The 14,117-nt window shown below is 39.5% G+C and overlaps 1 protein-coding gene across 6 annotated transcripts in view; it reads left to right on the top strand.

The window, feature by feature from the left end:
- The window catches only part of CDC42SE2 (CDC42 small effector 2), a 116,907-nt gene that overhangs the window by 99,999 nt on the left and 2,791 nt on the right, over positions 1-14,117 (top strand). For all 6 annotated transcript variants that reach the window (XR_004183992.1, XR_004183991.1, XR_004183990.1 and 3 more), the window contains 2 exons: positions 7,660-7,761; positions 13,310-13,425. Coding sequence is in view for 3 of the 6 variants with exons in the window: in XM_003900078.4 (XP_003900127.1) it covers positions 7,660-7,761; positions 13,310-13,408 (201 nt within the window). In the remaining 3 variants the exon portion in view is untranslated. The remainder of the gene's footprint in view (positions 1-7,659; positions 7,762-13,309; positions 13,426-14,117) is intronic.

The raw sequence follows: 14,117 nt of genomic DNA on the forward strand, positions 1-14,117 counted from the left end.
GAATTGGCATTACATTGTTTACATCTTCCAAATATAATAGGTTCTTGAGAAATATTTGGCGATAATATTAGATAAGACAAACAATTTTTAGAGAACTGAGCTGACATTGTTTCTTTAAAAAAGCCTTTTATTCATTCAACAGTCATTTATTGTCTACTGTGTGTCAGGCACAGCTACTGTTACAGAACTTGTAGTAGTGTAGGAAAATCAAACTGTAAGCAAGTAAGTTACAATACAATGTTTTAAGTACTATAATTGAAATATGAGCCATGTGCTCTGAATGTTCAGAACAGGAAATATCTAACAGCCTCAAGTCAGAATGTTATGTTTGAGTTGGGTCTCAAAGAATGAGTAGGGAGAGACTTGGGGCAAGGGCGTTTCATATAGTTTGTTGACATTGCTACCATAAAAGGTACTTTCAATTTTTGTGTCAATGAATATCCACTAGGAAGATCATTTTCATCAAAAAATGTCAAGTCCATTTTTTATATTATTACAACTTTTGTTAGTCTTTTTTTCTGTACTGTGAACTAGATTGATTAACTCGGAAGCAGCTCACACACCCAGGGAATCAGTCACTTCCATCACAGAAAAAAATACCCACTTGTTTTAGAAATGCCTGGTTCCTAATTACACTGTCAATATTTCAAAAAATGAATGTATTTCAGAGGTTCCCAAACTTCCCTTAACAGTTCTGTAATTTTTTTCATGGTGCCTCTAGGCCAAGAGAAATACCATACAGACTTGTTTATTAACTAATTTGGTACAAACAACTTAGTAAAGATTTATGTCCCAACAACTTATTTGCCTTTAAAAAATAAGATATAAATTGAAAGGAAAAATATTTTTATTTAATTCTTAAATAACCATTTACATACTTACGGTGTGTTTGTGCCGGTTAGGATTATACAACTTCTCAAACTGTGGAATCAGACTGAACACCACCACCTTCTTTTCTAGTTCCATACTGACTTTTGCATAGTGCTTGAGTTTTTTCACAGTAACCACTGAAAACTCAGCTTCACAAGGATATGCTGTTAAAAAGAATGTATGTTCTAATGTTGAAGTTACAAATTATCTGAAGTTGGTAGCTCACTCAGTGTCAAACACACACTGAGTCTCACTGTGTTTCCCTCAAATAGAAAACCCTGGCACCCCTGGATTTTGCTGGGATGCCCCAAGACAAAATTTGGAAATAGTGGGCTTGTTAGATCTAATTCATAGATTTAGGGATTCAGTTATACAACTCAACTGACTTTCTCCAGGTCATAAAGTTGAGTTAGTAGCATAGCTTTCAGCCTTTCATTTACTTTGGCCACATTTGCATAAATGATTGCTGTTTTATACCCTGAAAGTTCCAGCTGTTTTCACTGTCCCAGATGGCAGGTATTTTCATTTTCTTTATTCACTCTGTATCTGCTTCTAGAACTACCTCAGGCTGTACCATCTTTTACTCTTACTGTAGGCCTTCTGCTAACCTGATGGGACCTGGCCTTCATTTGCTTCTCAGTGACCTGTGTTTGCACACTAAGCTGCCCAGAGAATAGTCTTTGGGGAAGTTTTAACTTTTAAGTGATTATGTAATTACTGTTTTCTAGAAGCTACAGTTTGATCCATATGCCAGAAATGTGACGGAGGTAGATAATGTATGGTTATATACATACTTGTTTAGATAAGGATGCAAATATGGTTCACACAGTAGCACATACTTTGAAATTAACCTGCTTCTCGCCTCTTTGCATATACTCCAAATTAATTCATTATCTTTAATAATTATGATGTAATAATGTAAAAAGTCATGGGAAGAGACATTTTGCCTAATGTCCCCTCCACACTAACATAGTGATTCATTTGGGTCTCTAGTCCTTTACCTTATGCAGAATAAAAGTTAGTATTTTCAGGATGCAAGGATTATTCAGATGGTTGACGTTCTTAACAAAGTTCCCTATAAAGAATTTGTTTCCAGGAAACACGGTGACTCTGCTAACGACAACTGTTAATACGTATCAGAGCAGAGTGCACCATTTCCTGTTTTTCTTTGTGGAGGTCCGACTCCGGAATTCCCCTTGTTTGCCCATGACTATTCTTTTTTTTTCTTTTGAAATGGAGTCTCACTCTGTCACCCAGGCTGGAGTGCAGTGGTGTGATCTCGGCTCACTGCAACCTCCCCCTCCCACCCCCAAGCCCGGGGTTCAAGCAATTCTCCTCCCTCAGCCTCTCGAGTAGCTGGGATAACAGGTGCCTGCCACCATGCCCAGCTAATTTTTTTTCTTAAAATATTTATTTAATTTTCCATAGTTATTGGGGTACAGGTGGTATTTGGTTACATGAGTAAGTTCTTTAGTGGTGATTTGTGGATTTTGGGGTACTCATCACCCGAGCAATGTACACTGCACTGTATTTGTAGTCTTTTATCCCTTGACCCCCTCCCACTCTTCCAGAGCCCCAAGTCCCCAAAGTTCATTTTATCATTCTTATAGCCTGGCTAATTTTTGTATTTTTAGCGGAGACAGGGTTTCACCATGTTGGCCAGGCTGGTCTTGAACTCCTGACCTCAAGTGATCCACCAGCCTTGGCCTCCCAAAGTGCTGGGATTGTAGGCATGAGTCACCATGCCTGGCCACCCGTGACTATTAATACAGTAGTCCAAATAAGTGTGCCATTCCTTAAATGTCCACATTGTGCCTGAAAATATTGCATTTTTATATTTTAGAATATTTAATTATATTTAAATCCAGGTTTTTGATAGAGTGTTGTAGGAAAGAGTGTCAAGATCACCTCCACCTGTGTCTGGATCCACCTCTACTGCCTTCTCAGGAACCTTGTAATGTTGACAATCCATTTTCTTTTTCCTTCTTTTTGTTTACCTCTTTTACTGGATCTTTCCCATTAGAAATTGAGCATAATGAATTCTCTGCCATCTTACAGGGGAAAAATTCAATCTGTCCTCATCTCCTTTTCTCCTTGCAGCCACTGACCTATCTTCTTCCTGTCCAGAAGGCCGGACTTTTCTCCAGCGTTGTCTCTGTTCTCTTTCGCCATTTTCCACTTCTTAGACCCACCTCAGTCCCCTCCAGTGTGTCTTCTCCTCCTTTTACTCCACTGACATAGCACTCACTAAGGTGCCCATCGACGTGATACTGCTGAATCCAGTGCATGTATTTCTGTCTTTAATTGACCTCTCATCACCTTTCAGCTCTGTTGCCTGCTCCCTCTTGACACTTGTACACACTGCTGATTTTCCTACTGACTTTCAGCCTGTTTCTTTTTGGCCTTCTTTGATGGCTTCTTCTTTACCCAACCACAGAAATTTAGTTTGTCTAGGAAATCTCATTAACATGGCTTTGTTAATGCTGGTGAGTCTCAGTCTTTTATCTCCAGTTTGGATTCTTTCCGAACCCAGTGAATTGCATACTCTGCGGAAGTATGAAGTCTGTGCATATTTCTTAACTCCTCCCTTGCTCAGTTACCAAATCCAGCCTGCAACCAAATGCCTTTTTTGTTTTTTGAGAGAAATCTCGCTCTTGTCCCCCAGGCTTGAGTGCAATGGCTCGATCTCAGCCCACTGCAACCTCCGCCTCCCTGGTTCAAACGATTCTCCTGCCTCTGCCTCCCAAGTAGGTGGGATTAAGGTGCCTGCCACCATGCCTGACTAATTTTTGTATTTTTTAGTAGAGACGGGGTTTCACCGTGTTGGCCAGGCTGGTCTCGAACTCTTGACCTCAGGTGATCTGCCCACCTCAGCCTCCCAAAGTGCTGGGATTACAGGTGTGAGCCACCACGCCTGGCCCAAATGCTGTTGATTTTATCCACTGACCACTTTCTTCAGTCTATCCGCTTCTTTCCATCTGTGTTATTAGTTGAATCCACATAATCCCTTTTCACCAGCATTAATAACTTATTTTGACCTCTTCTAACATGTTTTCCACCTATAGCTATTGTGGAATAGTCTTCTAAAACTATTTGATCATGTTGTTCCTCTGCTTTAAAAGACTTTCAATTATTTCCCATTGTTCTTGGGAGGATCACACACTTCAGTCCTTTACAAACCCTATGTGATCTGGTTCTTCCTTATCTTACTATTTTCATCTTAGGTCTTTATCTTTACTGTGCTTGCACAACACAGTTCTCCTTTCAGTTTCTGGACAGCTGAGTTCCCTCAGCCTTGGGGAGCAAAGGACTGAAAGCTTCTTTCATATCTCACAAACAGTGTTATATTAGATGCCACGAAGAAACCTTCCAGTACTAAGGTTTGGCTCCCAGCTCGGTATAGTTCAAGTTGAAAAATACTCACTATTTTCACATTCATATATATTATCTAATAACACAGTATGACAGAAGTAAGCCGAAGTCTTCTCATCCTTTGCTTTTCAGCGTGAGAGTAGCTTCTTGGGAACTAGTTTTGTTACCAGCTTTTGAATATTCTCAGTAATCATGTTTGCGGAATTATTGTTTGTGAGTATGTGTTAATACCCTTCTTTCACAAGCATATCTGTTCATTCTTTTTGGGTGAGATGGGTGGTGGCCTGAGCACACTGTGGTTTCTGTTCTCCCCCAACACAATCCTGTGATAATAAATCATTTAATATGGAGGTATAGACCAAGTGGAGCCTTTTGGCAAGTTCTAAACACACCCTTCTGGAGGAAATGATGCAGAATGAGAACTGTTAGTTGTTGTTTCTGCATGTTCACAGGACAAGGGATGATCAAGACTCCTCCTAGTGGTCTGGAAGTAGGTCTGATTCTCTGGTACCACCTCCTCCTTTGCTTGAGAGAGCCAAGTGGCTCTCTCTGTATATCAGAAGCAGTTATCTTGACATGTTGACTGCGTAACGCCTTGGGAAGAGTCTGGTGTCCTGCAGAGGCTACTGTCCTGACAAGAACCTAGAAGCTTCCCTCTCTACCTGTCAGTTAGGGGGCTCACTGGGGAAGAAATCACAATAATTTGTCCTGCCCACGTGCTGAGAAAATTCGTATCCTGTGATGGTAAAGATTACATTTCTGGACCTGCCCAAACAGCTTCCTAATAAGGAAAATTTAGTGGAAATGTAATAATATATTATTAAGAAGAGAAAGGCACAAAACTGTTAGCATTTTTTCCTTACCTTATTCCTAAAAAAGATAAGCTGGCATTGTTTAAGGGTAATTTATAGAATTATGCTTTATCATTCCAAACAAAAATAGTATGAAGAGAAGTACGTTGAGTGGGGTGGTTGGAAATAGACAAACTGAGTCTGTGGGGAACAGAGGAAAAGACGAGTGCACTGCTGGCATGCAGCACTCCAGATCAAAGGATGGTTGTGGGTGGCAAGTCTGCCATTAGGGGCAGGGAGTCTTTGTATGAGACACCTCTAAGATCATCGGAGGGAGCAATATGCGAGAAAAGGATAACAGGAAACCAGTGTGTTGTGCTAAGAAATAGAAAAATTAAAACACATAGACAAAAGCCTCTTTTGACTTTATGATACCATTTTAACCTGAAAGTTTCATATGATTCTATGGAACAGGGCTCCAGTAGACAGTTTCTTACCAACTTCCAAAAAAGGGCTCGAAGTAAAACTAAACTTGTTCAAATAAAGCAATGAGAGTACTTTGTTCCCTAGTGTTATAGACTTATAATTTGTATAATTGTTTTTAGGGAAAAGAGTGAAAAACTATAATACAACTTTTTCAGAGATTAAAAAATATTGCAATGACATGTCATAACGAAGAGCTTCTGAAAAATAACCATAATGGAAAAAAATTATGTGGCTACTACTGAAAAAATCTAGAGCTGGGGTCAGCAGACTACTACTTTTACAGGCCAAATCTAGCCTGTCACCTGTTTTTGTGAATAAGTTTTTACCAAAACACAGCTACACTCATTTAATTTCATGTGCTCTGCAGCTGTTTTCATACTACAATAGCAGAGTTGAGTCAGAGCTACAGTGGAGACTGTGTGTTGGCCTGCAAAGTTATAGTATTTACTGTCTAGCGTGGACCTCTGAAGAGGATAAAGTGGAGTTATTTTCCAATGCAGTGAAATTATAAAGATAAATAAATGATGGAAATCTAAGAAACTTGGAAGATTATAGACACACACATGTTCAAATGTCCACGTAGCGGGAACTCCAAAAATAGCAAAATGAACACATGGAGCAATTACCAAGGAACTAATAGAATAAAACTTTTCTAAGATACAGAAAACCTGTGTTTATATAACCATGTGCCATGCAGAATTACTGGAAGGAAAATCCAACAAACTTGGAGATGGTCTAATGTCATTGCTGAATTCTAAGGATGAAGAACATAAATATTTCAAAGGAAAAGCGTCAGGGTTTGTTTTTTGTTTGTTTGTTTCTATCTATGACAATATAAATGAGAGGACAGTAAAACAATGTATATTGACTTCTAAAATATATGCATGGGCTCGCCACTTCTGTGGTTTTATAGAAAGTCATGTTCTCATCCTGAGGAGCTGTCATATGGGACTGTCTTAATAAAATTTTTAGGTTTATCAGGATCATGCCAGCATTTCAATAGATAAGGACATAAAAGTGTTATGTTCAAAGGCAGCTAATCCAACAAGTTTATAACTCTGCTTGGTTTTGAGGGAAGCTGCAATTTCAGAAGTATACTATTGACACTAAACTGGGATAAGCAGAGCCCCATAGTAGGACACTAACCCAACGTGGCCAGTGATCTCTCCCAATAAGATTATCATATCTAAGGGGTCATGGAAAACAGGACAGATCTAAGATAATCTTCAAAGCTGGAAAAAACTTAATCAGTGAAACACAGCAGTATGGTAAGGAAATAATCTCTAAGGGGTAGATGAGCATATTGGTCAGAACAGGAATACCAGCTGGTGGCTAAAGTTACTGGAAAATGGGGCTTAGCACCCCATGAGAAGTGGTTGTCAAAAACTAGGAAGAGTCAGCCAGGCGTAGTGGTGCATGCCTGTAATGCTGGCTACTTGGAAGCTGAGGTGTGAGGATTGCTTGAGCCCAGTTAAAGACCAGCCTGGGTAACATAGCAAGACTCCATCTCAAAAAAAAAAAAAAAATGTAGGAAGAGTCAGTAAGACCCAGCCTAGTTAGTCAACAGGTTTAGTTCCCAGCTAGAACAGACCAGAGAAGAGTGAATGGACTAGGACCAAATCTGTCACCCTCTTACCCTCCAACCCCCACCCCCACCAGCTAAAATGACAGATTCATTTTAGCATAGAAAGGTAATTGGGTATAATCTGAATAATAACCATCAAAATATAATACATCTGTTAATGGTGAAAGCCAGAAAGTAATGTTTAAAATCAGACATTGTATTCAAACCGCACTGTGTTCTTTGCCAACAATAATAGTGACTGAGGGTAATTTTACATTTGTCTCATTATTTAAAAAGAATAAAACTTAAGCGGTTATTATACAAATATGTGGATGACCAAAACTAGACCAAATAATCTATTAAGTTCTAAATAATAACCTGTTATTTTGCTTTACTAATCATTTTTGTGCATATATTTCTCTTGGGGATTTCATCATAAGAAGTAATTGTGGCAGTCTAAGAGCTAGGCATTTTTGTGTTCTTGGCAAATTTATTAAACAGTCATAGTATAAAAATCCATCAGGATAAGTTGTTCATAAGATCACTTTCTCAACACATTGTTCCCCCATATTTTAGAAAAGGCGACGACGGATTGACAGAAGTATGATTGGAGAGCCCACAAACTTTGTGCACACGGCTCATGTTGGATCAGGAGACCTGTTCAGTGGAATGAATTCAGTAAGTATGTTGGTGGGACATGCAGGTAGGGCATTGGGGCATAGTCATGTGAAACCTGTGTGATAGGCACAAATATTTTTAATAGCATTATGCTAAATGAATTTGTATACAGTGAATGTAAATACATAATATGAGCATAGAAGAGAGAGAAGCAAACTAATGATGAAAAATTAATCTCTTCGAATTTGCTGGGTTATGTATTTGTTTCTGTTTCTTGTACGCAATTCTTCATAGCTGCCTTTGTCCCGAATAAATACTTTGAAACTTGAAAGGATTTGGTTCAGAGTAGAGGTTAATATCCTATTGATTCTCTTGCTCCCACCAAAGAGACTTGGATATCAGCCTTTTAAATAATAATCTCTTTTCGTTCTTTTAAGTTCAGTTAGTTGCCTTTTGCACACATTTTTATTGCTTTACTTTATAAACCAGTGGTCTCCAACATTTTTGGCACCAGGGACCGGTTTCGTGGAAGACAGTTTTTCCATGGGGGAAATGGTTTTGGGGTGAAACTGTTCCACTTCAGTTCATCAGGCATTAGATTCTCATAAGGAGTCCGCAACCTAGATCCTCACATGTGCAGTTCACGACAGGGTTCGTGCTCCTATGAGAATCTCGTGCCACCACGGATGTGACAGGAGGCGGAGCTCAGGCAGTGATGCTCACTTGCAGCTGCTCACCTCCTGTTGTGCAGCCCGGTTCCTAACAGGCCACTTCCGGTTTTGGGCCCCCTGTTACAAACTATTCATCTTTACCTGATAATATTAGAATGTTGGTGATTTATTTACTCTAAGTTCTCATGCAGTAAGCATAGGATTAGAATTTTCACATATCCCTTTAGGTCAAGGCAGTAAAAATCTGTCACATTTGCCAGCAGCATGTGAAGAATCAGAAATAAGATTTATTCGCTGTCTTTTAATAGAGGTTTCAGTGAGTTTCAGAATAGGCTTTAGATCTACTCAGCTGATCTTTTAGTCTTTAATTTTTGTTGAAGAGAAAACCAGAATGCATTATAATAGAAGCAGCACCAAATGCAGGTTCTTGTCAGAGTTGTTCCTCACATTTGCCTTAAAGCAAGCCACTAAGGATCAACAGACTGACTCTTTTCCCCATTCCTAAAGTAAACAAGTATCTAAATGATCCCTAAAGTGTTCAGAACCAGAAAGTCAATAAGGGTTTTATAAACAAAATTATGATCCACTGTATACCAACTTACTAGACGGCACTAACAAAAGACTTAACAGGGACTTTAAAAATAGGTAGATGGGTATCCTGGATACAGCAACGACGTTTGTCATTGCAGTTACTAGGTAAGCAAAGGAGTGACATTTGAACCTTCCTGGAAAGGAAACAGCTTGTTTGTTTTAAATCTGTAGGAAAAGTACTTTGTTTCACTTGACTGCTTTGTGGAAATGCAAGAGATATCATGTCGCTGTCAAAATAGTCAGTAGCTTTGTTTCCTGCATCGACATAGTGTAGAAAGACTAACTGGGGCCCTATTACTTTTATTAATATGGTTACTATAATAAAGAGAATGGGTAGTTTCAAATTTATTATATATAATGAATTTTAATTTCTCTCTCATCAACAGATGTTGTCCACCAGACATGGTGGCTCCCTCCTATAATCCCAGTACTTTGGGAGGCTGAGGCAGGTGGATCACCTGAGCTCAGGAGTTCAAGACCAGCCTGAGCAACGTAGTGAAACCCTGTCTCTACCAAAAATACAAAAAAAATAGCTGAGTGAAGTAATATGCACCTGTGATTCCAGCTGTTTGGGAGGCTGAGGGGGGAGGATTGCTTGAACCTGGGAGCGGGAGGTTGCAGTGAGCTGAGATCATGCCTCTGAACTCCAGCCTGGGTGACTGAGACCCCATCTCAAAGAAATAAATCCAACTGTATAGGAGGAATTAAATTTTAGTTTGTAGCATTTAAAATCTTATGTACATTTCCGGATTTCCTTTAAGATTCCTCCCTGAATGAAAAACCTATCATTGGCATATTATCTTTTTTGCTTCTCATAGTTTAGGTAGAACTTTAGGACTGTACTTTGCAGGGCTTGCACACCTGCCTCTTAATCTTAGATGCAGGATCGAGATGGGACTTTAGCTGTGGTGGAGTTTCTACCTTGTTGTCTCCAGGCAGCCTTCTCTGCTACTGAAGTGGACTTTTTATGAAGTATTTCAGCTCTTTAGAGCTAAATGTGTTTCCCAAATGTGTTCTGTAGTTAATTCATATTTGAGTTTGCTATCTCTAAAGCAATATTCAGCATCCATCCCACCGTCACAGAGCACTGTGTTCTTGCTGCTCGGAACAGTGTTGTTCAGTTAGTAACTTTTTTTTGAGATGTAGTCTTGCTCTGTCACCCAGGCTGGAGTGCAGTGGCACAAACTCAGCTCACTGCAACCTCTGCCTCCTAGGTTCAAGCGATTCTCCTGTCTTAGCCTCCCGAGTAGCTGGCATTACAGGCATGCACCACCATGCCTGGCTAATTTTTTGTATTTTGAGTAGAGTGGGGTTTCACCATGTTGGCCAGGCTGGTCTCAAACTCCTGACCTCCAGTGATCCACCCACCTCGGCCTCCCAAAGTGTTGGGATTACAGGTGTGAGCCACCGCTCCTGGCCAAGTAACTTTTCTTGAAAGTATCATGGATAGTTCTGATTTGATGAGCCTGACTCTGTTAGAAAAATTATGTTCTCCTATGCAGTGCAATAATAAATAAGAAAAAACCATAAATAGACATGCTGTTTATTCAAAGAAAAGAACTGAGCAGCTAGTATTAGGAACGTGGCTTGACGCATATGCAACAGGCTTGCCTGAACTATATTATTGAATGGTTAGATGACTTGTAATTTCTTTTTTCCTCTAAATATATTCTTATTCTACCTTAGTGTCAAAGACTTTCTTTTCTACTACCTTTTTTCCAGAAAAGATTTCTGTTACCTGTTCATTAATATCCTGTGTTAAAATATTGTATATTCACAGTCACAATAATACATTCAATCTCAGCACTGAAAGATTACTTATTAAAGTTACTTAATAAAGGTTACTTAAGATAAACCTAACCTTTTAAATTGAAGAATTGACTTTTGGAGAAAAAATTACTTTTTTTCTTTCTTAGAATCTGCATGGCATTATTGAATGCATAGTGTAAAAACAAAGATTTTTTGTTTGGTTGGTTTGGGGTTTTTTTTTTTTATGCAAAGGCTCTTTCTGTTGCCCAGGCTGGAGTGCTCACTGCAGCTTTGACCTCCTAGGCTCAATCGATCCTCCTGCCTCAGCCTCCCCCAGTAGCTGGGACTACAGGCCTGCACCACCATGCCCAGCTAGTTTTTGTATTTTTTTTTGTTTTGTTTTTTTCCTTTTTTCTTTTTTTTTGAGACAGAGTCTTGCTCTGTCACCCAGGCTGGAGTGCAGTGGCCAGATCTCAGCTCACTGCAAGCTCCGCCTCCCAGGTTCACGCCGTTCTCCTGCCTCAGCCTCCCGAGTAGCTGGGACTACAGGCGCCCGCCACCTCGCCCGGCTAATTTTTTGTATTTTTTTTAGTAGAGATGGGGTTTCACCGTGTTGGCCAGGATGGTTTTGTATTTTTTTTTGTAGAGACGGGGTTTCACTATGTTGTCCAGGCTGGCCTCAAACTCGTGGGCTCAAGTTATCTGCCTACTTCAAACTCCCAAAGTGTTGGGATTACAGCTGTGAGCCACTGCACCTGGTCATAAAGATGTTTTTTAAGACAGACCTAAAATATCTATAAAAGCTAACATGCCATGTTAGGTGGAAAATTATTTGGTATCAGGTTTGTGCCGCATAACTTAATGTTAGTTACCATAAAGGGGCAGATGATGAATTTGAACTAGTGTCATATGACAGGCCCTAGCCTCTTCACACTGCATTAACTGAGGAATTTTATGTTTAAAAAACAAACAAAAATAAATACAGATTTCTTCTTACACTCTTACCTGAAGTAGTCATTTTATTAATGTGACTATTACAGCAATACCTTATAATGTGATGTCATACAAATAAGATGTTCCATGTAAGTAAATTTCCAGGTTAGTAAAAATGTCCCCATTTAAGAGCCAAACACATATTCTCATTTAGACTTTTTTGATCTAAATAAGCTATGCATTTTCTGTTTTGCCATTATCTTCTATTATAGTATATATTGAAACCTGACTGACTCCAAAAATGAGTTAGACAAGTCTTTCTTTAAATATATTGACTCAGAATCACCAGTGGAAAGCACCTCACCCTTCATGCCTTATATTACAGTAGGTGCTCAGTAAGTATTTGATAAGCAGATGACTGATAAATGAATGATGCCCCGGTTCCCTCCAAATCATGGAATTGTGCAGGGCCCTTTGAGCTGATTCCATGAAATGCTCAACCACATTGCCAGTGCTCCCTCTCCACTGTTAGGCCATCATCTCCAAAATCGTATTGCTTGTGTTCCTTCTTCTAGCACTCTAGCCTGACTCTCCAGTTCTCTGCTTCCAGACTGCTAATTTATATGAACTAAGATTAGAATAATAATGATATACTAAAAGTACTTCACAGTTTGCAAATGACTTTATGTGCCTTTGTTTCAGCAAAAAGAAAATATCCCGGCTTTTGTACATCTTGCAGTCTATCAGGAAACAGCCCTGTAATGTGGTCGGGAGAGATTACCATCTTAACCCTTTTACAAATAAGAAGTCTGATACTCAGAGAGGATAGTTTACCCAGTTACAATATTAATAAATAAACTGGGACTATCTGTCTTTGGATTCTTTGATTCTTTTTTACTTTATCAGGCTATGTTAACATGGTACATTTTATGACACAGACTTTTAAGATTTATCTTTGGTTGGTCCAGTTTTATTCACGCTTATTTTCTTGGTTTTGATTCTTTACTAGGTAATTGAGGTGATTATATATGTGAGATATCTGTAAATTAAGATACTTGAGGTTGACAAACAAAGTGGAGTTGATCGGCTGGGCGCGGTGGCTCATGCCTGTAATCCCAGCACTTTGAGAGGCCGAGGCAGTCGGATCACTTGAGGTCAGGAGTTCAAGACCAGCCTGGCCAACATGGTGAAACCTAAAAATAGAAAAATTAGTTGAGCGTGGTGATGTGTGCGTGTAATCTCAGCTACTAGAGAGGCTGAGGCAGGAGAATCACTTGAACTGGGGAGGTGGAGGTTGCAGTGAGCTGAGATGACGCCACTGCACTCCAGCCTGGGCAACAGAGCAAGACTGTCTTAAAAAAAAAAAAAAGTGGAGTTGATCTATATATTTTTGACTATTTTTCAGATGTTACCAAGTGCCTTGTGAATTACAAACTGACTCGTAATTTGGAAATAGAGAAAACAGGGGTTTTTGCAAAAAATGTTTCAATTGCTAGCCTGTTTGTCCTTATAACCAGAAAACGTTTGTCTATAAAAAGTTTTTTTTTCTATAAAAGTACCCTTCTGAAAAAAGCAGCTCAGATAAAAATCTGGGAAAAGAATTACTTAGTTGCACCGGACCTAGTTCCTGACTTCCATTTTGTTTTATTTTTGTCTTGTTTTAGGTTAGCTCCATTCAGAACCAAATGCAGTCCAAGGGAGGCTACGGAGGTGGAATGCCTGCCAATGTGCAGATGCAGCTCGTGGATACGAAGGCGGGATAGCCCTGGTCCTTTCTCCAGTGAGTACTCGGGGGTCTGGACCTGAAGGCCAGACATGGCCAGGCCAATAATAGTAAATATATATATATATATAATGTTTTAATTGTGAATTTACTGGGAAAGGCAAAATTACTCAGCTAAGTGTCGTTTCTGCACTTTGAATCTAAGTTTTAGGTTCTTTTCCTTACTTTAAAACATCTGGTTGGGGAGGATTCTGATGACAAGATGCTTCTTATGTGTCCTTTAAACAAGAGTGAAATTATTATTTTGAGTATTGAGGCTGAGCCTGGTGGCTCACTCTTGTAATCCCAGCACTTTGGGAGGCCTAAGTGGGGATCACCTGAGGCCAGGAATTGGAGACCAGCCTGGCCAACATGGTGAAACCCCGTCTCTACTAAAAATACAAAAATTAGCTGGGGGTGGTGGTGCATGCCTGTAATCCCAGCTACTCGGGAGGCTGAGGCACGAGAATTGCTTGAACCTGGGAGACGGGTTGCAGTCAGCCGAGAATGCGCCACTGCACTCCAGCCTGGGTGACAGAGCAAGACCCTGTCTCAAAAAAGTATTGATACTAAAGATAATCTCATGGGTAATAATTTTATAGTTAACACTTCATTGTTTATAAACTTTTCAGATTAATTAAAAAGACTACTTTGAAAAAGGATAAACCCTGAAAATATAGAAATAATTTGAAGTTTTTTTTGTTTTATAG

Source organism: Papio anubis, chromosome 5 (assembly GCF_008728515.1).
Source record: "Papio anubis isolate 15944 chromosome 5, Panubis1.0, whole genome shotgun sequence".
Taxonomy (NCBI): Eukaryota; Metazoa; Chordata; class Mammalia; order Primates; family Cercopithecidae; genus Papio; species Papio anubis.